The sequence below is a fragment of the Gymnoscopelus microlampas genome, assembly GCF_963454915.1.
Source record: "Gymnoscopelus microlampas genome assembly, chromosome: 23".
NCBI lineage: Eukaryota > Metazoa > Chordata > Actinopteri > Myctophiformes > Myctophidae > Gymnoscopelus > Gymnoscopelus microlampas.
This window is the reverse complement of record NC_139960.1, coordinates 14995215-15022756: the sequence shown is the minus strand read 5'-3', so window position 1 is coordinate 15022756 and position 27542 is coordinate 14995215. Positions and strand designations below refer to the sequence as shown.

At 41.0% G+C, this 27542-nt stretch overlaps 2 protein-coding genes across 2 annotated transcripts; both read left to right on the top strand.

Annotated features, from left to right (window-relative positions):
* Window positions 1-1621: 1621 nt before the first annotated feature.
* Window positions 1622-10509, top strand: fgf6b (fibroblast growth factor 6b). The gene is made up of 3 exons (XM_084050510.1): window positions 1622-2243; window positions 4390-4493; window positions 7626-10509. Exons 1-3 carry the CDS (start codon window positions 1904-1906, stop codon window positions 7800-7802), a joined length of 621 nt encoding a protein of 206 aa, XP_083906636.1. The 5' UTR covers window positions 1622-1903; the 3' UTR covers window positions 7803-10509.
* A 10361-nt stretch (window positions 10510-20870) lies between these two features.
* On the top strand, window positions 20871-25873 carry fgf23 (fibroblast growth factor 23). The gene is made up of 3 exons (XM_084049876.1): window positions 20871-21194; window positions 22747-22850; window positions 24545-25873. The coding sequence occupies exons 1-3, from the start codon at window positions 20942-20944 to the stop codon at window positions 24968-24970; spliced, it is 783 nt and encodes a 260-aa protein (XP_083906002.1). The 5' UTR covers window positions 20871-20941; the 3' UTR covers window positions 24971-25873.
* The last annotated feature ends 1669 nt before the right edge of the window (window positions 25874-27542 follow it).

Sequence of the window (27542 nt, the reverse complement as noted above, 5' to 3'; positions counted from 1 at the left end):
CAATCCGTAGTATTTTATTTAGTCTGCTGTCTGTGGTATGATATCGCAGTATATGCACGCTTAGGTGTGTGTTCTTACAATAATAACGCGCTATATGTTACCGGACCAAAATATTTGGTTGTGTAAACTTCCTGAAACAAACAGCTTAAAGGAAGAGTGTCACAGGCCCGTTGGCTCTCCGATGACTGCTGGACTGTTTTTACACCTTCTTTCTAAATAAGGCAGCGGGGGGCTGACTGTCAGCCTGTCAGACATATGACCAGCTCGTCCCGATTTGGGTTCTGCTATACAGCACTGTTTCCCAAACAGTGGGTCGGGACCCGTCTTTGGGTCACGGACACATTTTTATGGGTCACGAGTAAATGCCAGAACATTAAAAAAAAAAGTTAAACAATTCAATAATTTTTCAAAAGAATTTCATGAAATAAATAAATAAAATAAAATAAATCACAGAAATTCCGTAAATTAATAAACAAATGTTTAAAAAGTAGTGAAAATAGCCGATTCGCACTGCGTTGTGAGCTTGTAGATCTGCTATTTTCACTAGTTTGGGTACCGGGCTAACTTCTCTTTTGGGCCTTGACCTAAAAGGTTTGGGAACCAGGATCCATCGCATCCCATGATTGCTTAACGCTCCCCAATGAAAGTCCCCCCTTCCTTTCCGTCCCCCGGCCTGTGTCCCACGGTAACTGGAAGTCTCACACCAAAACACGCTCACCCCCATTTTGTTTGCGGACCGGAATTTGATTTACTGAGAATAAGGTTAGAAGTAAGTTTAGGGATAGCCACAGTTTTACTGGGGTTAACTTTTGGAATAAGGTTAGCTTTTTGCACCGTTTTACTGAGGTTACGTTTAAGAATACAGTTAAATTTAGGCATAGTTTTAGTTATGTTAGGACCGTTTAGGCATGGTTTTACTGAGGTTACGTTTAGGAATAAGGTTAGGTTTAGGCATAGTTTCACTGACACTGAGTTTAAGAAAAAGGTTAAGTTTAAGCATAGTTTTACTGAGGTTACGTTTAAGAATAAGGTTAGGTTTAGGCATAGTTTTACTGAGGTCGCATTTAGGGGATAAGGTTAGGTTTAGGCATAGTTTTACTGAGGTTACGTTTAGGAATGAGGTTAGGTTTAGGCATAGTTTATTGAGGTTATGTTTAGGAATACCAGGTGAATACCACCGGATTTGCCCCGGGGCGACTGTGTTTTGGGACGAGGGTTTTGGTATTCCTGTCCCACATGTATCAGTCAGACCATCCGGACTGAGAGCTCACCGCATTCTGCTGCTTTTTCAGCGTCGCTGCGCACTCATTGCTGCTGGATTGCAACTCTCTCTCTCTCTCTCTCTCTCTCTCTCTCTCTCTCTCTCTCTCTCTCTCTCTCTCTCTCTCTCTCTCTCTCTCTCTCCCTCTGATCTCTCTCTCTCTCTCTCTCTCTCTCTCTCTCTCTCTCTCTCTCTCTCTCTCTCTCTCTCTCTCTCTCTCTCTCTCTCTCTCTCTCTCTCTCTCTCGTGTGGTGATGGGGTGAAGTCAGAGAGTGATGTCACAGCGAGGGATGCGAGAGCAGCTCCTGCAAGGTGAGCTAGTCTGGTGAGTGGTGGTTCCCTCCACGGCCGAGGCGCGGAGCAGCAAAAGATGGTCATCGCCGCCACCTCAAGCCCCGTAGCTCCTCTCCTCCTCCTCTGTCGTCCTCCTGCTCCTCAGATCTCAGATCAGATCTCCTCGGGCTATGGTTCATATGGTTCTGGTTCCGTGCCCGGGGCCTCCGTGATCGTCATCACCCGCCTTCCCAAAATAAGCCTTCTTTACCACAACAATGCCAAAGGACGAGGAGGGAAAAAAATAAGAAGACCCGTGTTCCTAGGGCCGTTATTAACTTTGCCCACGTGCCCCAAAGGTCGCGCCGGATGGCCGTTGCGCAGAGGTGCGTCTACAGCATGTCCTTCACGCACCGGACGCACTGCACTACGGCACTGCTCGTTGTATTAGCGACCTCTCTGCTGGGGATCGTGTCGTCCTATCCCGTCAGGACTAACAATGCCACTTCGCTGGAGAAGCGGTGGGAGAACCTTTTCTCTCGCTCCTATCTGGGTCTGACGGGCGACAAGTCTCAGCTCAACTGGGAGAGCGACTATTTACTGGGCATCAAGAGAGTGCGGCGGCTCTACTGCAACGTGGGCATCGGGTTCCACCTGCAGGTCCTCCCGGACGGCAGGATCAGCGGCACACACAGCGAGAACCAATACAGTGAGTTTGGATCCAGACCCGAAGTCCTCCATGATCCCATGTAATAGCCCGAGGGTTAAAAAAGCTGCGATCCACAATTTTCATGTCCTCTGCCCGGGATTCGAACCCTATAGTCTCCCGCATGAGACTAGCCCTGAAACATGACTGTCATATCCTGACAGTCATGGATGAACTTCAACCTGGTGTTTGCACTTTCTCCCCTTTTGGCCCGTACATCTACATAAACGTTCAGATTTCAGATATAAAGTGCTTACCACATGGCCACGGATGTTACAATACTGTACGGGCCCTCAGTAGTACCCGTATCATCAGTATTGTTCAATAAAAAGCATTTTAATCCGATCGGTAGCCATTTTCTCCATCATGCTTTCAACTACGCGACCCTATCGGTTGGGAGGTGTACTGCACTCTGATACATTATAGCTCTATGAGAAAATGGCCGTCGATCGGATTAAAATGCTTTTTATTGAACAATACGGAAGATACAGGTATTTCTGAGGGCCCGTACATAATTGTAACATCCGTGGCCATGAGGTAAGCACTTTATATATGAAATATGAACGTTTATGTAGATGTACGGACCAAAAAGGGAGAAAACGCGAAAAACAGGTTGAGGTTCATCCATGACTGTCATGATTATGACAGTCATGTTTCAGTGCACCGACTGAAGTCATCCACGATCCATGTAGCCCGAGGGTTAGAAGCTGCGATCCGCAATGTTCGTGTCACTGCCCGGGATTCTAACCCTATAGTCTCCCGCATGAGAGCACATTTCTATTCCGCTCTGGCAAGACGGAGTTCCCGTTCATGAGCATGTTCGACCTCCCCAACACTGTCTCTATGAAAGAGTAGGGAGACCACCTCCAACCACTGCAGATCAACTTGTCAACTCGTTGTATTTGATTAACATACTCCCATACATGCACATTGGATAACCATACATACACATTGTTTAAATGGCGTTTTGTTCATTAAAACAAGCGCCCAGATTGCAGCTTTATTATAACCTAAAAACAGTTACAAAATGACAGGGGGTTCGGTCAATGTTTTTTTGTTTTAACTGTCAGAGCTATAAATTAACACTGATTACACTGTGTGTTGCTGATCTCGCATGATATCTAATACGTTGTCGTGTCGGCATTGTTGAAAGTTTGCGAAAGCAAAGGCAAATCTATTAAAAAACCCTCGCCATTCGTCACTGCGAAATATCTTCCCAGGCCAAAACATGACATGAATGCTTGGACCGATATAGACGCTCACTTTATTTTTACACTCTCCTCCAGTCCCACTGCAGCGGGTCTGAAACACATTACCATGCAATGCATGCATGCATGCACGTCTGGTGGTGAGAGACGCTAAGCTTTTAAAACACTAAATGTGCATGCATCTAAGATCTGTTAAACTGCAATTTCACCACGGAGCCATGCATTCCATTCCATCCAGTCGCAATGCACCTGCAAGGTTACACCCACTGCTGCATTGGTGCACGTGTTGTAGTGTGTAGTGGTTCTCAACCTGTGGGCCGGGACCCCCAGGGGGGTCCCCACATGATTTTGGGGGGATCCCCAGATGACAGTGACGTGACAATTTAAGGACATTTTAATATCTAAACAAAAAGAATGACAATAAATTAAATGAAAAGAAAAAAGACCATTACTGCATCAAAAGTAATCAACAAACTATAGGCCTACTATAAAAACTGGTCAAACATTGGCCAAATTGTCAAATAATATAAGAAAGAGGAAAACATTTTGAAAATAGCAAGGCATTGTGAGCTTGTAGATCAGCTATTTTCACAATATTTATCTTTGGAACAGAGTCAAACTAAATGCAATGCCTCAACTCCTATACTCCAAGTGCTTGTCAGTGTGAGGGGTCCCCAGTCCAAAAAATATGATTATTTTGGGGGGTCCCCAGTCCAAATATGATTATTTTGGGGGGTAATGGTCTGAAAAGGTTGAGAACCACTGTATAGTGGTCCAGTCGCAGTGTCAGTGTCAGTGTCAGTGTGTGTGTGTGTGTGTGTGTGTGTGTGTCTGTGTGTGTGTGTGTGTGTGTGTGTGTGTGTGTGTGTGTGTGTGTGTGTGTGTGTGTGTGCGCGTGTGCTGGACAGGGTTGGTTAACTCTGTTCTGTTTGGTTTTAAAGGTCTTATAGAGATCTCTACCGTGGAACGAGGAGTGATCAGCATGTGTGGCGTGAGAAGTCAGCTGTTTGTCGCAATGAACAGCAGAGGAAGGTTGTATGGAACGGTACGTGCGCGCAACTGCAGCTTTTATTTCTTATACACATTCCACTGAAATGAAAGATATCCTGAATTATTATGGCAGCTATAGCCTGTAGCGTTGAGTATAGGCTGAGTTCTCCTTGAGTGAACATGCTCTATAATGAATGATCATTTAGTTCACTTGCCTGTGCATAGACTGCATTGAGCCTGATAATGAGTCTCAGCCTGATGAGAGCTGATTTTTTTTTTCACCAAAAGTCAGAGAATCAATGTATATAGACAATCACACTACACCTGTATTCTGTCTATTGCCTATTACTGATGTCTGCACAGACAGATCTGTCTTATGTGGGTCAATGTTACACGCAAGAGTTGATTTAACATTGATGATTGTACCGTTTAAAAAGGAAAATCAGTTTTGTACTATAGGCCAGTGGTTCTCAACCTGTGGGTTTTGTCCCCACATGATTTTGGGGGGATCCCCAGATGACAGTAATGTGACAATTTAAGGAATTAAAATAAAAAAATTAAATAAATGAAATGGAAAAATACCATTACTGCATCAAAAGTAATCAACAAACTATTAGCCTGCTATAAAAACTGGTCAAACATTGGCCAAATTGTCAAATAATACAAGAAAGAGGCAAAAATTGTGAAAATAGCTGATCTATAAGCTCACAATGCCTCACAACGAGGGGCATTGTGAGCTTGTAGATCTGCTATTTTCACAATATTTATCTGTGGAACAGAGCCAAACTAAATGTAATGCCTCAACTCCTACATTCCAAGTGCTTATCAGGGTGGGGGGTCCCTGGTTCAAATATGATTATTTTGGGGGGTCCCCAGTTCAAATATGATTATTTTGGGGGGTCACGGCCTGAAAAGGTTGAGAACCACTGCTATAGGGCATAGCAGTGGTGGCCATTTTGTGGTGCCACAGATAGAAACTCCATTCATTTTTCCCATGGAGAGATTTCCGAAAATATTTAAATACATTATTTGAAGCCTGGAAACAAGCCATCCCAGGCTCCTGGTGAATCATGATCATAAAACATTTGATTTTGTGTCAGAAAATATTTGAAAACCGCAAAAAAAAAGGGTATTTATTAAATATAGTATGTAATATAATTAAATATTCAAATATCTATTGACACACAATCAAATGTTCTATGGTCATGATTCACGAGGAGCCTGGATGGCTTGGCTCCAGGCTTAAAATAATTTATATAAATATTTTTGGAAATCTCTATGCATGGGAAAAATGCACAGACCTCCCATCTTTATCTCTGGGAGCCCAATCTACCCGGTACAATCCTCAGTGTTAATTTAACTCTGAGAGTGTACATGTACAAACAGGTCCATTTTGGTCCATTTGTACACTCTGGACCCCATGTTAGAGAACCATACAGTACATAGTTTGCCTGGCTGCAGCCCCTGAATCTATAGTTATTAAAACCAAAATTAAAATTCAGGCTGAGTTTCAGGCTAATAGATTATACCACACACACACACACACGCACACACGCACGCACGCACGCCCGCCCGCACGCACGCACGCACACACGCACACACACACAAACCGTCTCTTGAGAGTTTTATGTAAAGCAACTGTTTAATAGTCAACAGGCTGATTTAATTAAGTCTTTGACTGACCACTATATAGATATAGTTGCAGTGCTCTATGTCTATGATGTCATATTAATATGCCATGTAATAATGAGACATTTGAACGTCATTGAAGTAGTTAGAAAAACAAAATCTCGCCAAGCGATCACAGGTCTCCGCCTATCAATATGTCTGGTGACATCTAGATTCAATGTAGTTGCTAGAACAGCGCGCGAGAATGTCCGCTAGAATGCCTACACTACACCCACTGGTTTGAATACCAGTCCTGCTCCTGATACATCCCAATATGAAGGATCTCCCTTAACTGTTTGCAAATGCAGTTATTCGTTAAGTGTTCAACTTACGCCCACCCAGTTCTCAGTGGTGTAAAGTGACTAAGTACATATACTCAAGTACTGTACTTCACCCATTTTCAACCTATGTTCATATAATTGGTCCTCACTAATACTCATGATAAAATGGTACCATTTTGTTCTGGGATTGTTCAGGATTTTTTTTTTCAAAAAGATTTCACATTTTTTATTTAGATTTTTATTAACGCGAGAACAATGGCTTCTAATAGCTTGGATTCCCCATCGATGATGTCACTGGTAGGCGGGTTTCTGAACTGTCCATAGCCCTCCTCTGAGACACAGACCAAGTGGAAAAATGTTTTACCATTTTATCATGAGCATTAGTGAGGACCAATTATATGAAGACAGGTTGAAAATGGGTGAAGTCGTCCTTTAAGTACAACTTTGAGGTATTTTTACTTCACTGGATAATTTTCAGCACTTTTACTTCTAACCCCATTACATTTCAGTGGCAAATATTGTACTTTTACTCCAATATAATTATTTGAAGACTTTAGTTACTAGTTACTTCATAGATTTCGATTATTATTACTAAGCATACATTAATAACCACTTCAGCCCTGTTTAAACATTGGCTATTTGAAAATAGCCGATCTACAAGCTCACAACGCGTCGCAATGCGACGCGTTGTGAGCTTTTAGATCTGCTATTTTCAAAAGATTTGAATACATTTTATACATATGATACCTTGTGAAACGGGACATTCTGCATAATAAGCACTTTTACTTTCAGTATAAGTACATTTTAATGCCAATACCTTTGTACTTTTACTCAAGTAAATTTTGATTACCGGACCTTTGCTTGTTACAGAGTATTTCTGCATTGCAGTATTGGTACTCTTACTTAAGTGAAAATATTTGAGTACTTTTTCCACCACTGTTGGTGTTTTTATTTACGTACGGTAGATGTCACCAGATGTATTGGCAGGCGAAGACCTCTGATCGTCTGGCTATACGCAAGACTAGGTTAAAAGTAAAGAGGGTGGCGCGTCTGCATTTGAAAAGGGCAATTCTTATTTGAACAAAATGCCACCTCCTCCAATTTCCCTTAAAGTATGCCTTCTAAGTATTAGGTGAAGGTCATAAGGAAACCATGTCATGTGCTGTGATGTTCATCATGTGTGTCTCTTGATTGGAGCTTTTTGCTGACCCTGTTCCGTATCTCGGACATCTTCCTAGAGAGCCTTTCGAGACGAATGCAAGTTCAAGGAGACCTTGCTGCCAAACAACTACAACGCCTATGAGTCTTCTGTTTACAAGGGTTTTTACATCGCCCTCAGCAAGCACGGCCGCGTGAAGCGAGGCAACAAGGCCACCACCGCCATGACTGTCACACACTTCCTCCCCCGACTATGAGAAACTGGCAATAACTCACAAAATTTGCACATGTTGGATGTACTTCCAGGTAATAACAGAAATGCGGTGAATCGCAATACTCACACACAAATGGGACTGCGAAAAAGCTACACAAATATTTATTCTCTTTATATATGTATATTTGGATAGCTCTCTTTGTATTAAAACATATATGTATTTATGTATACATATATATACAGAACATATATGTATACACGCCATACTGTGCTGCTTATTGTTTTTATGGTTATTGACAGGACGAGTTGAAGCCTTTGCCTGTCTCACTTTACATTGGTGCTTGCTGTAACTGAAGTATGTCACTTCCTGTTCTGAGACGGAGGATGAGCTGTATCCTGTGCTTTTACAGAGTGAAATGAATACTTTTTATTACCTCAAAGAACCACTTTACTGGATGAAGGGATGCATGGGACTTCTGCTCAACTGTCTGCTAAGCTCATCATTTCTCTAAAAAGCAAACCTTTTTGAGCGCTTTGACAGTTTTTTGCTCAGTTATAGATGTCCAGCAGTGTGAAAAATGAGACTTCTTCTTCAATGCACTTCCTTTGCTGCACGATGTAAAGGTGCCTTGCTGTTCCCACTTGTGGCCCCTGTAAACATGCATGTAAGAGACACCCGTTGGAGTCAGAAATAGGGCTGACACTCTGGAGAGGCCTCAGAAGGGGGACAGGACTATCTCTGGTTTATTTTCTTTTCTGTAATTAGATCGATTAAGTAATATTCACTCTGGTGCCGAGAGCATATAGAACGATTGGTTCCGCAGATACACAATGTTGACAGGAACCTGTACATGTATGTTTGACACGAGATGATTACCTCTGTCCAGGCTGCTGGGGGCAACACTCTTAAAGATGTTTTTTTTTTCTTTTTCGATGGAATTGTCTCCACAAGAACAGATTGAGGGGAAAAATTAGATGCGCACAGTAGACGTGTATGTGCACATTATCTCGTACACTGTTGATATACTGATCTACAAGCGTTAAGCTTTAGGTCGCTGTTTTTCAATTGTAAGGATTGTAAGCTTTAGTGCGTTGCCAATTGCTGCAGAAAATGATGTCTACTGTCGTTGAAAATAATGTAAATACTTACAATGTGAAACAAACGAAAAAGAGAAACAGGAGCTTTTTTTACGCTGCTTTTATTGCAATTGCCCGATAGAGGCAAAAACAGTTCAGGTTGCACATTGGCCATCAACGATGGTGCCTAAGCGCTTTGATAAGAAAATGTTCTCCCACATGTGTGTTCGTTTTTATTTCCAGTACATTTGTGTTAGGATGGCATTGGTTGTGCCACCGTCCCTCTCCCTCTTGTCAATGAGCTCTGCAGCAGCACTGCAGTGGCAGCGAGGTAGATGGGTTTAGATGTAATTATATGGATAAGTCAATGTGTGGCACTGGACCCAGGACAGTGCAGTTCCACTCAGTGTGCATGCACGCCGTAAGATTTCCCTGACAATTCTCTAAATTGAAGTACTGCACAGTAATAATCGCATTTAATTCCATCTGTACGCTCTTCTGGGTTAAATTAACAATCATGATTTTACTGTGTACAAATGTCCCTCAGAAAAAGGTTGAGGATGGACTTTGGTTTGATCTTCTTGAGTTTGTGGCATTGTTAACAAGCGTGGGCGCAACAGGAGGCTCAGAAGGCAAGAGAATAAGAGGAACGAAACGGCTTCGTAATATGCTTTAAGATATTTCCCGAAATGCCATTATGGACTAGTTTACAAAGCTGAAGATGAGCCATGTTTTGTAAACCTATTGCCATTGCGTGTCGCAATACCAAAATAACCATTTGCAATATTACTCTTTCAGTCTAAATGAGTGTGGCTGTGAATTTTAATTAGGACCAAGACAAAATGGAAATCTTGCCGTGTGCATTCGCCCCTTTGATGGTCACGGCTCATAATCTCTGCAGCTGCATACTTGAAAGAGGAAGGTTATATTTCCGCCCCTACAACCGACCGGCGTGAGTTGTTCAGTTTATTGGAACGGAGAGAGGAAGGAAGAGGGACTATTTTAATCCAGGAGAGACTTATGGGAGAGCGTTGGCCCACTGTCTTTGTTGTCCGTCGAACCCCCTGCAAGAATGTGGATCTGCCTGGATGACAGGCAGCCTGCCACATACCTGAGCCGAACCCCCCCCCCCCCCCTTCTCCCTCACCCCCCCCCCCCCCCCCACCACCGGGACCTTGGGATTCCAGCTGTAACCCGGGAGCTTCCTCCTCTCTCTCTCTCCTATGAGCCTTTTTTAGTTCAAGGTCAGAGTCATGGACTGTGTTGGACCGGGCCCAGTGGCCAGGCAGGGTGGTCTGCTTATGTTATGTAGGTCGTTACCGTTTTCCCACGGAATTTGAAATGTCTTTTTTTATCCATTTATGCATAAATGCAAGAAGACGAGTTGTTGGTACTGAAAGCTCTCGTCTTTATCACTAGCGTCGCGCGGTTTCTGGTTTGTTAGTGGAACGCCAAGGCCTCAGTCCTGGTCACCTCAGGCGTGTGTGTGCGTGTGTGTGTGTGTGTGTGTGTGTGTGTGTGTGTGTGTGTGTGTGTGTGTGTCTGTGTGTGTGTGTGCTGCACTGTATCTGTGTCTAAAATAAGGAACTTTAAACACAGATGTTGATTTCTTTATGAGAGAGAGGGAGTGAGAGAATGTTGGTGAGCTCTCTACAACAGTGGTTCTCAAAGTGGGCTCCAGGGGTCCTTGGGGGTGGCAGGGGGGGGATTCCAGAGGGTCCCCACCAAAATGTGTTAATATTGCATCCAAATCAGCTTAACCACTTTAACTCTATATTCATCCGCTATTTTCAAAACAATCTCGAAAAAAATGTGAAAAATGTGGAATATTTTATTCCACATTTTTTCTAACAACACAAATCTTGTACTGGGGGGTCCCTAGCTGGCATAAACTATTTTCAATTGGGGTGGGTCCACGGCCAAAATACAATTTGGGGGGGTCCTTGACATGAAAAAGTTTTGAGAACCACTGATTTAGAATGTTTTGAAAGAATCCTGTGTGAACACTTGAACACCCTGCTTCATAACAACTCACCACCCCCCCACCCACACCCCCTCCCTTCCAAGTAGTTGCGTGTTGGGATATTTCTGGGGATGGGACATCTGCAGAGTTAATGCAGTGTGTGTTGCGTGCGGAGCGGCACAGCACAGAACACAAGTTAAGTCTTCTCCTTGCACACTCCTCTCTGTCTCTGTAGAGCAGTGGTTCCCAGCCGTTGGCCCGGGGCCAACTGGTGTGACGCTGTATCAGTACTTTGTGCACACTCATTTCCCAAATTCAGAGGCAAATTCTATACCCTAAAAAGAAACATTCTAGACACTTTAAACCTGTCGTCACTATTTGGAGCAATGTCATTATAGGTGAAAGTGTTTTACAATTACATTTTCTCTCCCCCACAAAAAAAAAAGAACAATAGCGAATATAGCCGCTCTACAAGCTCCGATCTATACGCTCACTACAGGTGTGCCTTGAGATTTTCACTTGCCACTTGTGTTTGAAAACCACAGAACATGTCCTCTAGGGCGGGGTACCCAAAAATGTCCATGCCAAGGACCCCCAAATAGCTAAACCTTTGTGAAATGCTTCCACCCCCCCCCCCTCATCTTTCCAATTGGCCCCCACTTTGAAAACCACTGGTCTAGGAGACAGCACATCATTGGTCCTCAGGATGTGGGCCCTCAAATATCAAAGCTAGAATAAAGACACCAAGGATTGGACAGTGACATCATCACAAGCAGTCAGACGTGGGTGTGGCCCCTGCTTTGACAGGGTCCTGAATAATTAAAAGATCCGCTTCAATGATTCGTATTTCATTTAGTTCAGTTTTATTGTGGACTGTTGATGATAGGAGTGCCATTGTTTCAGCTTCAAGGTGGATCATGTGATCTGTTATAATTGCATTAGCTCCTCCCCCTTCCCAAGCACAACCACATCTGTGTGGGGTGAGGGGGTGTCCATTTGGTTCCATTTGTACACTCTCAGAGTTGTGGTGGTCGTTGAAATTAAACAGTTTGAGAATCACCGGTATTGTAATCGTAATCGACGTGAAGTCCACATAACCAGCTCTGACAGTGTGACAAACCGGTTCCGGAAACGGTTTCCAGATGTGATGGAACCGGTTTCCGGGTCCCCAATGTTGGATCCGGTTCCTGCGATTCCTCCGGTTCCGGATCCCAACCCTATAGGGTGTGGCCCTCTGTCGATGGCGTAGTTGTTTTTACAGCTACTCTGTTGCCTAAGCTCTTGATTTTGTTCACATACGGTTCGATAATAAAATCAGGTCTACCGGTAGTCCTATATGTTAAGATTTGTATCCCCTGCTTTATATCATCACAAAGCTACATATCAGAGGGTTTGGAGCTACCGGTTGTTTAATGTGTGCGCATGACAGAGTACTTGAACTTGGGAAATCTTGGTACCAACATAATGCCCTTGAGCACTTCCTCTGGTCAGTAACCGTTAGAAATTGCAATTATCTTCATTTGTTGTTGTCGGAAGTGTAAAGCACTGAGGCGTGCTTATTTTGATGAATATGTATGATGGTTCAACTGATATTTTGAGTGGCTAGCTGGATGACAGAGGCCTATAGTTTTTTTTGTCTCAGGTCACCTCTGTAAATAACTTTTTCATCCAAGGCACCCCTGAATTACATTGTTACTTTATAGAACCTTACATTTGTCATATTATGGTACGTATTGGTAAAGTATTCTGTGGCAACCCTGGACTTGCGTCACGGCACAACTTTGAGACACCCTGGCCACTCACATAGCCAGATGTAAAGGTGGAGATCTCCGATAGGTCTGGCTACACGAGGCCAGCCTAGGCCTAGTGCCAGCAAACGTTACCCTCTGTTGTGTAGGATTTGTCACAAGCCTACTCTTCGCTCTAGCTGTGACATGCATTGCTTGCACGTAAATTCATCTTTGGGGAACAGATATCCTTTTTAAGGGGGTGGCTGGAAAAGTTGTTTTCCCCTCTCATTTATTCATGTCTTTGGATGACAATTCCATGTACTCATAACAGATGTACAGTACTAGAGCTTTTGGATTGTAAGGATGAATTCCTGAGATGACCCAAGATTGCACCAACAAAAACAATATTTTAATATTGTCAGTCTCATAATCAACAAATAACAATACAACATTTTTTTTTAAATCCTATAATCTGACCAGTCAAACAATTCAAACTACAGCATCATTCAAGTGGTCTGCATTTCTGTAGTGTCCTAATTTCTGTTCTGCCTTTATCCAAAGCACTTTCCAGTGTGCATTACATTCAAACACACATTCACACACCTGCGGTGGTGGAAACCACGCAGGGCACCAACCTGCTCATCGGGAGCAGTTAAGGGTTCAGTGTCTTGCTCAAGCACATTTTGACACAAAGTCAGGAAGAGCTGGGGATTGAACCACCACTCTAATGTCTGAGCCACAGCTGCCCCTCAAACTGTATATGACAAGAACAGTGGCGGCCTGTGCAGTTTACTGTGTAATTAAACTACAGTGACATTCAACATGTAAATTACAAACACAGTGCCGTTTACAACAGTATATCATATTTGGCATTAATCGATATCCTTAGAGCTGGAGTATCGTCTCAAAATGCATGAGGCGTCTTTACGAGCATCTAGTGCGACGGCCTCATTGATCGGCAACAGACCGTATGACAGACAGGTCAGTAATGGGAATTTGTCATTGATTCTCCCAATCAAATCAGGGTATTATATTGTGTCTTTTATTACCGGAATCAGATAGTCTCGAGTGTGTCTGTGTGCCAAAGTGTCCTTGAGCAAGACACCGAACCCCCAACTGCTCCCAATGAGCAGGTTGGTGCCTTGCATGGTTCCTTCCACCATTGGTGTGTGAATGTGTGTGTGAATGGGCGAATGTGAAATAAATTGTAAAGCGATTTGGAGAAAGGCGTTATAGTCAGTCATATTTTAACAACAGCAATTTTGACATTTTGGGTAATCATCAAATAGGAAAACAATATTTTCATTGGACTGGATGTTTAAGGCTTCATTTACAGTTGATCACACAAACCTTTTCATACTGTTATTGCTGCTCGACAAAAAAATTCAACAAACATGTAGTATGGTCTAGTGAAGAACAAATGAATCCTTAAGGTCTTTGTAAATGTGATTTTTGTGTTGATCAATCAGTCTTTAACGCATCCGAAAAAACACAGTAATCGAACTGGCTTCGATTGAAAAAAATTACGCACCGGCGTAGCCACTTGTGGGGCGGCAATTTGGGAGAAGATGTGCAAAAGCTCATAGAGAAGCGGCGTTTTTTTATGTTTGTCATCCTTTTATATTTTTGGTGCTAATGAAACAGATTCTGTGCAAGGGGTTTGCAGTTCATTGGCCTATTATTCTGAAACACTTTACTAGATGACGTTTAGTTGTTGTGACATCACTGATGAATCCTTGGTATCTTTAATTTTGTATCAAAGCAGGTTCCCAACTCCCTCCCTCATGTCCACACACGCACGCACGCGCGCACACACACACACACACACACACACACACACACACACACACCCACCCACCCACCCACCCACCCACCCACACACACACACACACACACACACACACACACACACACACACACACACACACACACACACACACACACACACACACACACACACACACACACACACACACACACACACACACACGATGCAGCTGGTCCTTGTCTCCAAGACAAATTTCTACCCGGAGACAAAATAAAGTAACCTTGAACCTTGCTAGTCTCCTGCTATGGGATGATACTGCTACACAGTCAAATTCTTAGTGTTCATTTATCCATTTATAACTCTGTGAGCGTGCACTAAAGTACTCTCGGGTTTAAATTAACACTGAGGATTTGTGCATAAGATTGATTGACCGTGAGGTTGTTCTCGTCAGCTCCCGACTACCTTTCTGCTTCTGTCCTGCTTGCCAGGGAATCTGTGATTGAGGGCAATGCTGTGTTATTGATATGACAAGGTTATATTGATGTCGTAATGCAGCAAGAATGATAACTATAAAGACGACCATAACAATAATGATGTGGGCATCCACAGTGATGAACGATGACCTTCTGTGAACATGCTGAATGTGAGGGATGTGTTAACCGTAAATTCTGATGGATTATGATTGGCCGTTCATCAAATCGCTCCCCACAACGTCGTTCAACACTGTTTGGGGTGTGGACGTTGCCATCCACTTTACAACGACTACAAGAATGACATATTTATAGTTTTCTCTATAGTTAAAGTTCTTGCTCGGGAAAGCCCTTTAAGCTCCATGTTTTTGGCTTGGAAAAAAGAAAGAAAGAATTACTATTGCTGTTGTATACAAGGCTGCATGCAGGTTCTAAACTACTTGTCCAGGACATTTGAATACCACTTAAAGGTTAACGTCACTTTGAATGATTGAATATGTGAACAAAACCAAAAACACAAGCCACGTTCACTCATCTGGAGACGGTGGTTGTTCATGTGTGTTGTTGGTTGTTTCCTTCTCCCAACCCCCGACATCAAGATGTCTAACATCTCTATTAGCACCTTATTTACCGCATCTTTTAACCACTCAAGCCCTATATTCGAAAACAGCCGATCTACAAGTTCCCAACTTAGATGGGTTATTTTCGAGTTTTCTTTTTTTCATTTATTTATTATGGAACATAAAAATAAAATAAATCATGAAATGGTTTGAAAAGATTTTGAAAGTTTTTGAAGATTTTTGAAATATTTCACCTATAATTACATGCCCAGAATAGGGACACCAGGGTTAATGTGGTTAAAGCATAAAAGAAAGTAATGCTTTTCACAATTGAATCATGCTCCAGCACCATGGCCGCTGAAGAGTACAGGTTCCTTTGTACACCGCAGTGCTAATTCAACTCTGGGAGTGTGAAAATGGACCCTGGGGGGGTCTATTTTTATACACTCCGGGTTTGGTTAACACTCAGGATTTTGCTGTGTGTGAAAATCTCCCCTTTCAGCTTCGACCAAAAAATGCAATCCAAAAGTATCTGCTTTATTTCCTTTACACTTTGTCTTTTTATATATATATATATATATATATATATATATATATATATATATATATATATATATATATATATATATATATATATATATATATATATATATATATTTACGCACTATACACACACACACACACACACACACACACACAAACACGTATATAAGGTGAGGAAACTGTTATTTCTTTAATCAAGCTCAGCAGAATTGAAAACATGGCTGATACAGCGTGTTTGTGTTTCAATGTGGTCACGTTGCTGTTTTATTGTACCGCCACTGTTTTTTTTCCTGTCATCTGTGTTCTCATATATACCTCACCTTCTGCCTTAGTTTGGGTTTGCTAAGATGACTGTAAACACATGAGAAGCAACGGCAAGACTTCTTCAATCATTTGTTTCCGAAAAAACTGATAGTGCTGTAAGGATATTAAAAAAAAGAAGTTTTTTCCTTTTATTTTTGTACGTATGTGCTGTGCACAGCAGTCTACTGTATTCCTGAGATAAACCAATAAAAGTTTGTTTTTTACTGGTTGGCGGTGGTGTCATACCTTCATTGTTGCAATGGTTGGTCTCTGGTGTGTGTGCGTGTGCGTGTGTGTGAGCGTGTGTGTGAGCGTGTGTGCGTGTGCGTGTGTGTGTGTGTGTGTGTGTGTGTGTGTGTGTGTGTGTGTGTGTGTGTGTGTGTGTGTGAGTGTGTAGTTGGGAAATGGTTGTTTAATGGTTAAAAATAGACTTAGAATTAGGCTTAGGAAAAGATTCAGGTTGGGGATTATTCATTTACAGGTTACGATCAGGGGTTTAGGAGTTATGTCTGATTTATAATTAGTTGCGCGCCGGTGTTGCACACCAAAAATAGCAGATGTACGGCATACGACAAGACATTTTTTAAATTGCCATCCTAAAATTGTTGTCCTCAGAAGTACAGTAATTAATACAGACAGATGTGTGTGTGTGTGTGTGTGTGTGTGTGTGTGTGTGTGTGTGTGTGTGTGTGTGTGTGTGTGTGTACGCGTGCATGCGCGCTCGCACGTGCGTGCGTGTGTGTGTGTGTGTGTGTGTATGCACCACAATGAGAAACTTGAGCTGACCTATTTTTCCAGCAGGTAGAATTAAGTTTCTCATGAATATCTTCATCCGCTCCACTGGATACCTTCAATTCACTTCCAGTTCTCCATGGAATAAAACGTCTCTTTCACACAGAGTCCTATTGGAATCATTTCAACACTGCCTAAACAGAACACACAAGACACAGGCCATGTTATTTATGTCAGTGGTTCTCAAAGTGGGGTCCTTGGGGGGGGGTCCAGCTAAATAAGTTAATATAGCATGAGCATCACATTCATTTTAACCACTTTAACAATATTTTATACTTTGGTTATTCAAAAATGGCCGATCTACAAGCTCAACGTGTCACGAAATTAGATTGGTGTTTAAAAAAAAATATATATTTTTTTTTTAAACAAATCTTCTCTTGTTGGGGTTCCTGGCATTTTCAGATTGGGGCCTGCAGCCAAATACGCGTCAATTTGGGGGTCCTTGCCGTGAGAAGGTTTGAGAACCACTGATTTATGTTGTGTCCCATGGTAAAAACTGAATTCTAGGTATTCAAAAATCCCTTTCTGCTTAAAAGTAATTTTAAGTCAACTTTTTGATTCAATCAAAAGGTTTTTTGAATGTAACAATCATGCTGATAGGCTGAGGACATAGGCCTAGGCAATGAGGCAGAGTGAATCAGCAGTGAGTAGAGTTAGAAATAAATAAATAAATAAATAAATAAAGGCAGATGGTAACAGGACAACTGGGCACCAAAACCATCTGGGCACTAGGGACATGTGGGCACCTGAATTAGGATTTGTATTTTTTTTAACTTTACATAGCATGCTGCTTTGTTGTTGGTAAGTGATATTCAACCCATTGTTCTTTAAACCCTGTCATGGGAATGGCTCTTGCCACGACAAATAATAGGGGAGGGAGACCAATGGAAAGTGTAACAAAGATATTAATTAACTAATAAACTCTAACATAAGCAACTGAGAGATAACTGAAGGTAAAGTAACATGGTAACAGTAAGGATCCTATGTGTGGAGTCAGTAAATCAGTGGTGTAAGTCTGGATGAGAGGAACATGGTGTAGTGCAGGGTGTGTGTATGGACAGAATAATCAAAAATAACATAACAAAAGCATGGGGTGCAGGATAGAGCTGGGAGTCCTTTCTCCACTGGTTCTCATCACATACTGATCATGGGCTGATATAGACTCCTGGAGGCACCAGGCCCAGGTGCTCTCCAATGAGCCATTAGCAGATTGGTAGACTGCCCCGCCCTGTTCACCTAGAAGGAACAGCATGAGCAGAGCAGACACTCCTATAACACTCCATATAAGGGAGTGGGGCATCAGAACCCCCCAAAACAACACAACACAACGAGGTCAACAGTACATTATAACAGAGTGTTGAAGTACAATATAAGAGTGTGTTTGCCAAAATAGAAGTACTGTTAAAAATTAGAACAAATTGGGAAAATGGTAAAATACCAAAAAGAATTAAGGAAAAATACAGAACAGTACACTATAAAATTATGGAAAAATGGAGATAAATAATATAAAATTAGTAGCCTACTGTTAAAAAATAGAGGGAACAGAATAACTGAACTAAAAAAAAATGCTGAACTGAATGCTAGGATAGAGAAAACATAGCTAAACAGTACACAATAAAATTATAGGAAAGAATTTTTAAAAGTTCAGGTGCCCAGTTATCTCCACCCCTAAGTGCCCACTCGGATAGTGACGGATAGTGGCAGATAGTGAATTTTCATGTATTCTTTCTTGAAAACCTTACAAATATGACTTAGGCAATTATGTTATGAGGCTAACAATATGGTACACTACTCTTTACTCCTGTGCAAAACTTTAAAAATACATTAACTAATTAAGCCCTATTTTATACTTGGCCTATTCAAAAATAGCCTATCTACAAGCTCACAATACATCACAATTTGCAACGCATTGTGAGCTTGTATTTTGACAATTTTTGAAACATTTTGAAGATTTTTTAGAACAGAAAATTGTGAAATGGGACATTCTGCATAATGAGTAGGCTACTTTAACTTGTGTTAACCTACTGTAAAGTAAACATTTGGACTTTTTGCAAATCAAAGTTTTAATACAACAGTTTGACTTGTAACAGAGTATTTTTATATTGTGGTATTGCTACTTTTACTTAAGTAAAAAAAATTGAGTACTTGATCCACCACTGTAGTTGATCAGCATCTTTTTCAAGGCAAACATTGAACACTGAACGGCTTTGGCTTAGACGGTGGCGCCCTCTACTGCTGAAACAGTGTAACAGCTGAGTGGTGCAGGTGCGCAAAAGTGAGCAAATCGACGCCTAAAAACTAGAGATTAATCCCACTGGATGTATTCTGTACAGTTACACACTGTACAGATACACACTGTACAGTAGTACAGTTACACACTGTGCAATTCAAAATTGCATCAATAACACTGCCATCATATAAATTATGCATTGGGGTGAAGATCTTTTTAACCAGACACACTTATTTAAAGTGAAGCCTATAGTTTAGCCTATACTTATTTCACCAACATATAGGAAATAATTCATCTAAAAATAATAGGATATACGGTACTCCTGGCTGACAAAGATTTGTATATTTCTTCAGACAGACAATACTACGAAATTGATAAAAATCGATGCAATCAATACATGAATACTGAGGATTTGACTGTATTCCATACTGGAATAGTGTAAAATCCTCAGTAGGCTATTCATGTATCAATTTGTAATCCTGAGAGCCTACACATGGGGTCCATTTGGTTCCATGTGTAGGCTACACTCACAGAGTTACAGTAAATGTTTATGTTGAGTGAGACAGGAAGGATCTTTTAGCATACTGCATAACACATTGCACAATAGGCCTATAGACCAGGATAGCTACGTGTTGGTTGCGTAGACAGGGGTGGAAGTAGTGGTGTAAAGTAACTTTAAGTACATTTACTCAAGTACACTTAAGTAAAAACTTTAGGTATTCTTACTTTAATGGAGTATTTCCAATTTTCAGTATTTTTTACTTCTACTCCACTACATCTCAGAGGCAAATGTTGTACTTTTACTCACTTTTACTTACTACAATTATTTGAAAAGTGTAGTTACTAGTTATTTTGTATATTTAGATTTGTATTAGTATAAACATACATTAATCTATTTGAAAATAGCAGATCTACAAGCTCACAATGCGTGCAGCTTGTAGATCTGCTAATTTTAAAGGATTTTATACTTTTTCAAACCTTAAAATGGGACATTATGTATAATGAGTTTTTGATTGATTGAATACTTTATTCAAAGTTTTCAGAACAAAGCACATGGCAGTAGGCCTACAGTTCAATACAAGGTCAGCTAATAGGATTTAAAACCCAAGAAAGCCACTGGCTTAATTGTTTCCATTGGGAAACTTTGTAGCCTACTCAATTCATAGACATTAAATGACAGACAGATATACACACTATGCAGAGTACTTTTACTTTCTGTACTTTAGCCTATGTTGATGAATTCCGGACTTTCACTTAATTGTAACTAAACAAGTATTTCTACATTGCAGTATATATTGATACTTTTACTTAAGTAAAACAAAATGTGAGTAGCCTACTCTTACCACCATACCACACCACACCACTGCCCCTTCTTCCGCTGCCAGAAAGCCGCACATCTGCATTGGGGGGGCGAGGAGGATGCGTGCGTAAAGGATGCGTGAAGCGGCAGGAGTGGCTGCTCTGCTCCCCTTTAAATAGAACCACTTCCACACTATGGACCAACAGTTGTTCACCAGTCTTCTTCCAACCAGGGTTAATTGTGTTGACTATAAGACTAAAAGACTACGATTTTGATATTTAGCCGACTAAGGCTAGACTAAACAATTTCAGAAGACTGAATAATATAGGACTAAAACTGTGCTATTCAAAGGACTATAAGACTAATTAAGAATTTGCTGTCAAAATTAACACAGCTTTCAACTAGCAGATCGGGAGCAGAAAGAGTTGAGTTTTTGTCGCTATAGGATGGAGGGATCATGCTGCAATAAGAGATCTTCTGCCTCCATGGACACTCTGCTGGCGTTGATCCTCGCGGTCATCCACGGGTTCTTCGGACTGATGGTGGAATCCGCTGCCAACCCCTCGCCCCTGGTGGGCTCCAACTGGGGCAACCCGAGGAGATACGTCCACCTGCAGACCTCCACCGAGCTCAACAACTTCTACCTGGAGATCAGCTTGAACGGCCATGTGCGCAGAACCACTGTCAGGAGCTCTTACAGTAAGTCACTATTAAGACAATGGTTCTCAAAGTGGGGTCCGGGGACCCCCAGGGGTCCTTGAGGGAGTTCCAGGGGGTCCCCAGCTAAATGATAGATTAGGCACCAAATGGACCCTTATGGGTCTGTAACTCTGAGAGTGTACAAATGGAACCAAACACTCAGTTAAATTAACATTGATTTTACAATATAAATTGCGGCCCAAGTGATAGAAATGCCATTAAATGGGGGTCCGTTGCCCTAATGCATGTCAAACTGGGGGTCCTTGAAATTAAAATGGTTGAGAATCACTGCTAGAGCCGTAAAAAATCTTCTCTTATGGGGGTCCCTGGCATATCTTTTGAAATGGGGGTCCGCGGGCTAATAAGTGTCAATTTGGGGGTCCTTGACATGAAAAAGTTTGAGAACCACTGGTTTAGGACAATGGTGTAAAGTAGTAATCTATCTACTCAAGCACTATACTTAAAGGTAGGGTAAGTGATTTTCTTTGGTTAAAATAAGTGTTAAATAGCTCTATATGCTGATAGTACTCAGTGCTATAGAATGTTTGTTCAGTAACAGGAGTCTCCATGTCTCTCCACCTCTTTATTAAACAGAAAAATAATTTTCAGGTCGGTATACCAATTGTATCCAATCAGGATAGAGAACTCAGTCAGGGTACAGATTAAACAAGTGAAATTGGAAGTGATGACACAAAGAAACAAATGAGCAGACACAATTGGAACTGGAACACTATAAAAAATTAAGCTGATAAATGAGTACTCTCTCCTGATTGGCTGAGATTTTGTCACCTACCTGAAAATGTATTTTCTGTTTATTAAAGAGCTGGAGAGACATAATCTCCTGTTACAGAACAAACACTCGAGTCTATAGCAATGATTATCCTACTATAAAAAAAAATATATAGAGCTTTAACTTTTAACACAAAACTTTTTGTTTTAACCAAACAATATCACTTACCCTAACCCTTTAAGTACAATTTTGAGGTATTTTCTTTTACTTTAAAGGAGTATTTCCACCTCCAGTTTCAGTACTTTTACTTCTACTCCACTACATCTCAAAGGCACATACTGTACTTTTACTCCACTACAATTATTTGACATCTTTAATTACCAGTTACTTTGTAGATTTTGAATAAATTATTACAAAACAGAAATTAACCACTTCAGCCCTACTTAACCTTGGCTTTTTGAAAATAGCCGATCTACAAGCTCACAACGCCATGCTATGCGATGTGTTGTGTGCTTGTAGATCTGGTATTTTCATTTGTATACATTTTGGACAAAATGATAACTTGTGAAACGGGTACTTTTACCTTTGGTACTTTAAGTATTATCCTAATGCCAATACGTTTGTACTTTTACTCAAGTACATTTTGACTACCAGACTTTTACTTGTAACAAGAGTGTTTACATTGCAGTATTGATACTTTTACTTGAGTAAAAAAATGTAATACTTTTTCCACCAGTATACAGTAGGACATTACATATGGTTTTGTCTCATGGTGCTTTTGCAGTTTATCTGGAATAAAGCAATTTTCTTGTCTTCCCACAGGCGTGATTTTACTCAAGGCTGAGTCGAGGGAGCGTGTTGCCATACTTGGGATCAAGAGTAACCGTTATGTGTGCATGGATGCAGAGGGAAACCCCTTCAGTTCTGTGAGTAGGCTAGTAGGCCTATGGCTGTATGAGTCTTTAATGCAGGGCTTCTCAAAACGGATACAGGATAGGTGGGCACAAGGGACAGGGACGTGCACAGCAGGGGTCTTCAACAGGGGGTCCGGGACCCCTAGGGGGTCCTCAGAGTTACTACAGGGGGTCCGCCAATTCTTTATGTGATATGATTTTTATTTTTACCATAACCACTCGAAACCTAGCATCCCCTTTCTGAGGAGAACTTTAGCCAAAAATAGCAGATAGGTGTAGAGGGAAAAAAGAGCAAATGTCTGTGCACGCCACTGTTCAGTATAGGTGGGCGCTAGGGACATCTGGGCACCTCGATGTAAAATCGGCTATTCTGTCCAAAATGTAAAACAAAATGTATATTTCAAAAATGGTCTTAAGTAATGTTAAGTGTACATGATGTGAACATGCACCGTAGATCCTTATCAGACTTTAATGTATCCTTCAAATTCTTGTTTATGCCCCAAAATGACTGGATATACAGGTTTTGTAGCAAGTTGTAGCAATTGTAGAAATATTAGACCTTAATTGCAGAATGTTTAAGCATGTTTTAATCATGTAGGCTTATAGGCCTACTTAACTTTAAAAAATATATTTTTAAATATTTTTGACATGGAGGTGCCTAGATGTCCCTAATGCCCTCTGTTACCCTCAAAACGTTTCAGCTCGATACCCAACGGATACATTTGGTGTATCATTTCCAGGAACTAAAAATAGTGAAAATAGCCAATCTACAAGCTCACAAGGTCAAGGACTCACCTCACAATGTTGTGCGCTTGCAGTTCGGCTATTTTCACTCATTTAAAAAGTTTGATTATTCTATTTCAGTTTATTTTTTTTATTTTTTTACAATTTCAGAATCTTTTTTTTTTACTTTTTTTTTTCTGAAACTCTTTTGGAATATTAATAAAAACATGCCACATTTACTAGAGAGTCGCAGCCCATAAAACAACCCATTTTGGGACCTATATGTTTAGGAATCAATGTTTTTAATGTATTGCGCCCTATACTGTGTATGTGTCCATTTATTCAAGAATCATCTTTATGGAGAAATGATGACAGTGTAAGAAACATCATTTGTGCACCGTTTAAAGGTGCAGTAAGTGATGTGTTGTTAAAATAAGTGTTAAATAGCTCTTAGGTATATTGTGATATAATCATTAGTACAGAGTGTTTGTTCAGTAACAGGGGTCTCACTCCCCATCTCTCCAGCTCTTTAGTAAACAGAAAATAAGTTTGGAGGTTGGGATACCAATTGTATCCAATCAGGAGAGAGAACTCACACAGGATACAGGATAAAAAGGAAGTGAGGACACAAAGAAATGAGCAGACAAAATTGTAACTGGAACACTATAAATTGAAGCTGATAAATGGGTACTCTCTCCTGATTCCATTTTTCAATTGAATTGAAAAATGTAATTGATTGGCTGACATTTTGTCACCCATCTGAACATGTATTTTCTGTTTATTAAAGAACTGGAGAGACAGGGAGACCCCTGTTACTGAACAAACACTCTATATCAATGATTATTGTCACAATATAGAGCTTTAACGTAAAAAAAAAACAAAAAACTGTTTTGTTTTAACCAAAATATATCACTTACACTGCCTTTAAACAAGTAGCCTACACTACAGCAGTATTTGATGTTCATACTTTAATGTCTCCGTAGGCCATCTGTCTTAGAGATGACTGTCTGTTCAACCACAAGCTGTTGGAGAACCACCGGGACGCGTACTTCTCCACCAGAACCGGCATCCTGTTCAACCTGGAGGGCTCCAAGCAGGTGTTCGTGGCGGGCCAGAACGTCCCCCAGACCGCCCTCTTCCTCTCCGAGAAGAACACCGTCCCGCTAGAGCGTCTCCTGCACCGGGAGAAGAGGAAACTCCTCGTGGACCCGTCCGACGCGGGTCAGACGGAGGAGGGCTGCGACTCCCGGGCCGTGCCGGAGGACGACACAGACCTGGACACGGAGCCCGGAGACGGCGGAGAGGGTCACGTCTCCAGAGAGACCCCGCTGGCGCCGTCCAACCACGACCCGTGGAACGTGTACGCATCCAACCCGGCCAGCCCCAGGATCACGGGAATGATGGGATGATTTGGACCCAACCTTGGCTTTGTGAACCTCCCATAATATGCGTTTAGTTTTGACAGCAGGTCTGAGAAAACTCTTTAAAAGCCAATTTAAATATTATTGACAAGGGAGAAGCCGACCTTTAGCCCAGTGGTTCTCAAAGTGGGGTCTGGGGACCCCCAGGGGTCTTTGAGGGGCTTCCAGGGTCCCGAGCTAAATTATTGATAGTTAGGAATGAAATGGAGCCTTAAAAGGTCTCTGAGACTGGACAAATGGACCCATTAGAGAGTCCGTAGCCTAATACATGCCAAACTGAGGGTCCTTTAAATTTAAAAAAAAAGTTTGAGAACCACTGCTTTAGCCTACCTCTGGAGGACTTACGGCCCCATGCATCCATTGGTCTGATAGTACGTTTATTAACAAAGAAAATTGTGAGAAATGAACTCTAAAGCAGTGGATTGCTTCTAAAGTTGCATTTGACGCAGTGGAGATTCACTTTGTTCTAGTTGCCTGTTGTCAAAGGCTTTGCGCACTGAGCGCACCGTTTACTAAGATGCGAGAGATTGTGAAAATACGATCGAAATCTTGAATCGATTTTTGTTTATTGCCTCGAGAGATTGTTGCCAAACTTTGTTCAGTCTTAATCTTTCAACGTCTGTAAAAATGAACGGTCGATGATTTCTTTGGTTGGCGTCAGCAGCAGTGGTGGAAAAGGTAGCCTACTCAAATGTTTTACTTAAGTAAAAGTATCAATACAGCAATGTGGATATACTCTGTTACAAGTAAAAGTCCGGGTAATTAAAAGGTACGTGAGTAAAAGTACAAAAGTATTGGCATCAAAATGTACTTAAAGTACCAAAAGTAAAAGTAAAAGGTCCCATTTCACAAGTTTTCAAATGTATAAAAATCTTTTGAAAATACATCTACAAGCTCACAATGTGTCGCATCGTGACGGATTGTGAGCTTGTAGATAGGCTATTTTCAAATGGCCGAAATGTATATAGGGATGAAGTGGTTAATGTATGTTTTGTGATAATAATCAAAATCTAAGTAAGTAACTAAAGTTTTCAAATCAATGTAGTGGAGTAAAAGTACAATATTTGGATCCGAGATGTGTGGAGTAAAAGTATTGGAAATTGGAAATACTCAAGTAAAGTACAAATACCTCAACATTGTACTTGAGTAAATGTACTTAGTTACTTTCCACCACTGTACGCACGCAAATGTCACCATTGTTTGTTTTGTTTGCTCTTATTTGTGTATTTTGACTTTTCAACGACGGTCCAGTCTTATTCAATGACTTGAAAGTACACCAGTCAACTACAGCAGGGGTCTTCAACAGGGGGTCCGGGACCCCTAGGGGGTCCTCAGAGTTACTACAGGGGGTCCGCCAAATCTTTGTGATAGGATTTTTTTTTTACATTAACCACTTGAACCCTAGCATCCCTTTTCTGAGGTGAACTTTAGCCCAAAATAGCAGATCTACAAGCTCACAACGCCTCGCCCTGCGAGGCGTTGTGAGCTTGTAGATCGGCTATTTTTTGCTAAGAGTTGTAGGTGTAGAGGGGAAAAAGAGCTGCAAAAATGTATCTGAAACACAATTGTATACAATTTAGAGAGGGTCCCTGCTTCATCTCTCCCTCAGCTAGGGGGTCCTTGGCCTGAAAACGTTGAAGACCCCTGAACTACAGGGTAAATATAATTGCATCATAGACCGGTGTACTCCTGATTTCAAATCTAAACTCTGCTTGCTCTCTGTTATTTGAGAAGTTATTGGTGCAGGACACCACCAGCAAACAATTAAGTGAGTCTCAAATAATATTTATTTATTTAAATCCATTCCTCTGTTGTAATTTATATACTATTTATATAAATACTTAGTAGTTTATGTACTGTACATATAGGCCTACAAGAAGATATGTTTTGTTTTTTTTGGGAATGTGTGAGTTGTGTGGACTGTAAAAGTGAAATTGCTGTTTTAATTAAATAATAAACTAATGAAGTAAAATAAATATTTGGTGTGATTTGCAGATTTCTGTCATTTATTTTGTCAATAAGCTACGTATTTGTTTGTTAGATTTGTGATGTCACCCGTTTTATGCATAGGCAGGTTTGACACTGACCCAGTCAACAGTATAGTGGTATTTTGAGGTATTTACTAACTAACTGAGTATTTCCATGACTTTATTTTGTATTATTCTTTTACTCCACAACATTGCATACCTCGTTAATTTACAAATTGTTTTTTTTTATAATCAACAAATAAATGTACAATGCATTATTGCAGATTAAGATAAGACTATATTAACTGTCACAGTATACCAAGTAGTTAAAATGAGCCTTTTCTGTATCAGCTGCAACGTTAACTACCCTTTTAAGGTGGTGCGTGATATAGTTTTGTTAAAATAAGTGTTAAATAGCTCTATATTCTGATAGAAATAACTGTTCAGTTACAGTGGTCTCCTGCCTCTCCAGCTCTTTAGTAAACAGAAAATACATTTTCAGAACAGGATACCAATTTGATCCAATCAGGAGAGCAATCTCAAAGAAGATGCAGGATAAACAAGTCAAATTGGTAGTGATGACAGGATAAGTG

Bases quoted from the DNA above. Each gene is read 5' to 3' on its own strand.
- fgf23 (XM_084049876.1), top strand. From the start codon at position 20,942: ATGGAGGGATCATGCTGCAATAAGAGATCTTCTGCCTCCATGGACACT. The intron at 21,195-22,746 runs GTAAGTCACTAT...GTCTTCCCACAG, and splicing joins CACTGTCAGGAGCTCTTACA to GCGTGATTTTACTCAAGGCT. The intron at 22,851-24,544 runs GTGAGTAGGCTA...ATGTCTCCGTAG, and splicing joins AGGGAAACCCCTTCAGTTCT to GCCATCTGTCTTAGAGATGA.
- fgf6b (XM_084050510.1), top strand. From the start codon at position 1,904: ATGGCCGTTGCGCAGAGGTGCGTCTACAGCATGTCCTTCACGCACCGG. The intron at 2,244-4,389 runs GTGAGTTTGGAT...TTGGTTTTAAAG, and splicing joins ACACAGCGAGAACCAATACA to GTCTTATAGAGATCTCTACC. The intron at 4,494-7,625 runs GTACGTGCGCGC...ACATCTTCCTAG, and splicing joins GAGGAAGGTTGTATGGAACG to AGAGCCTTTCGAGACGAATG.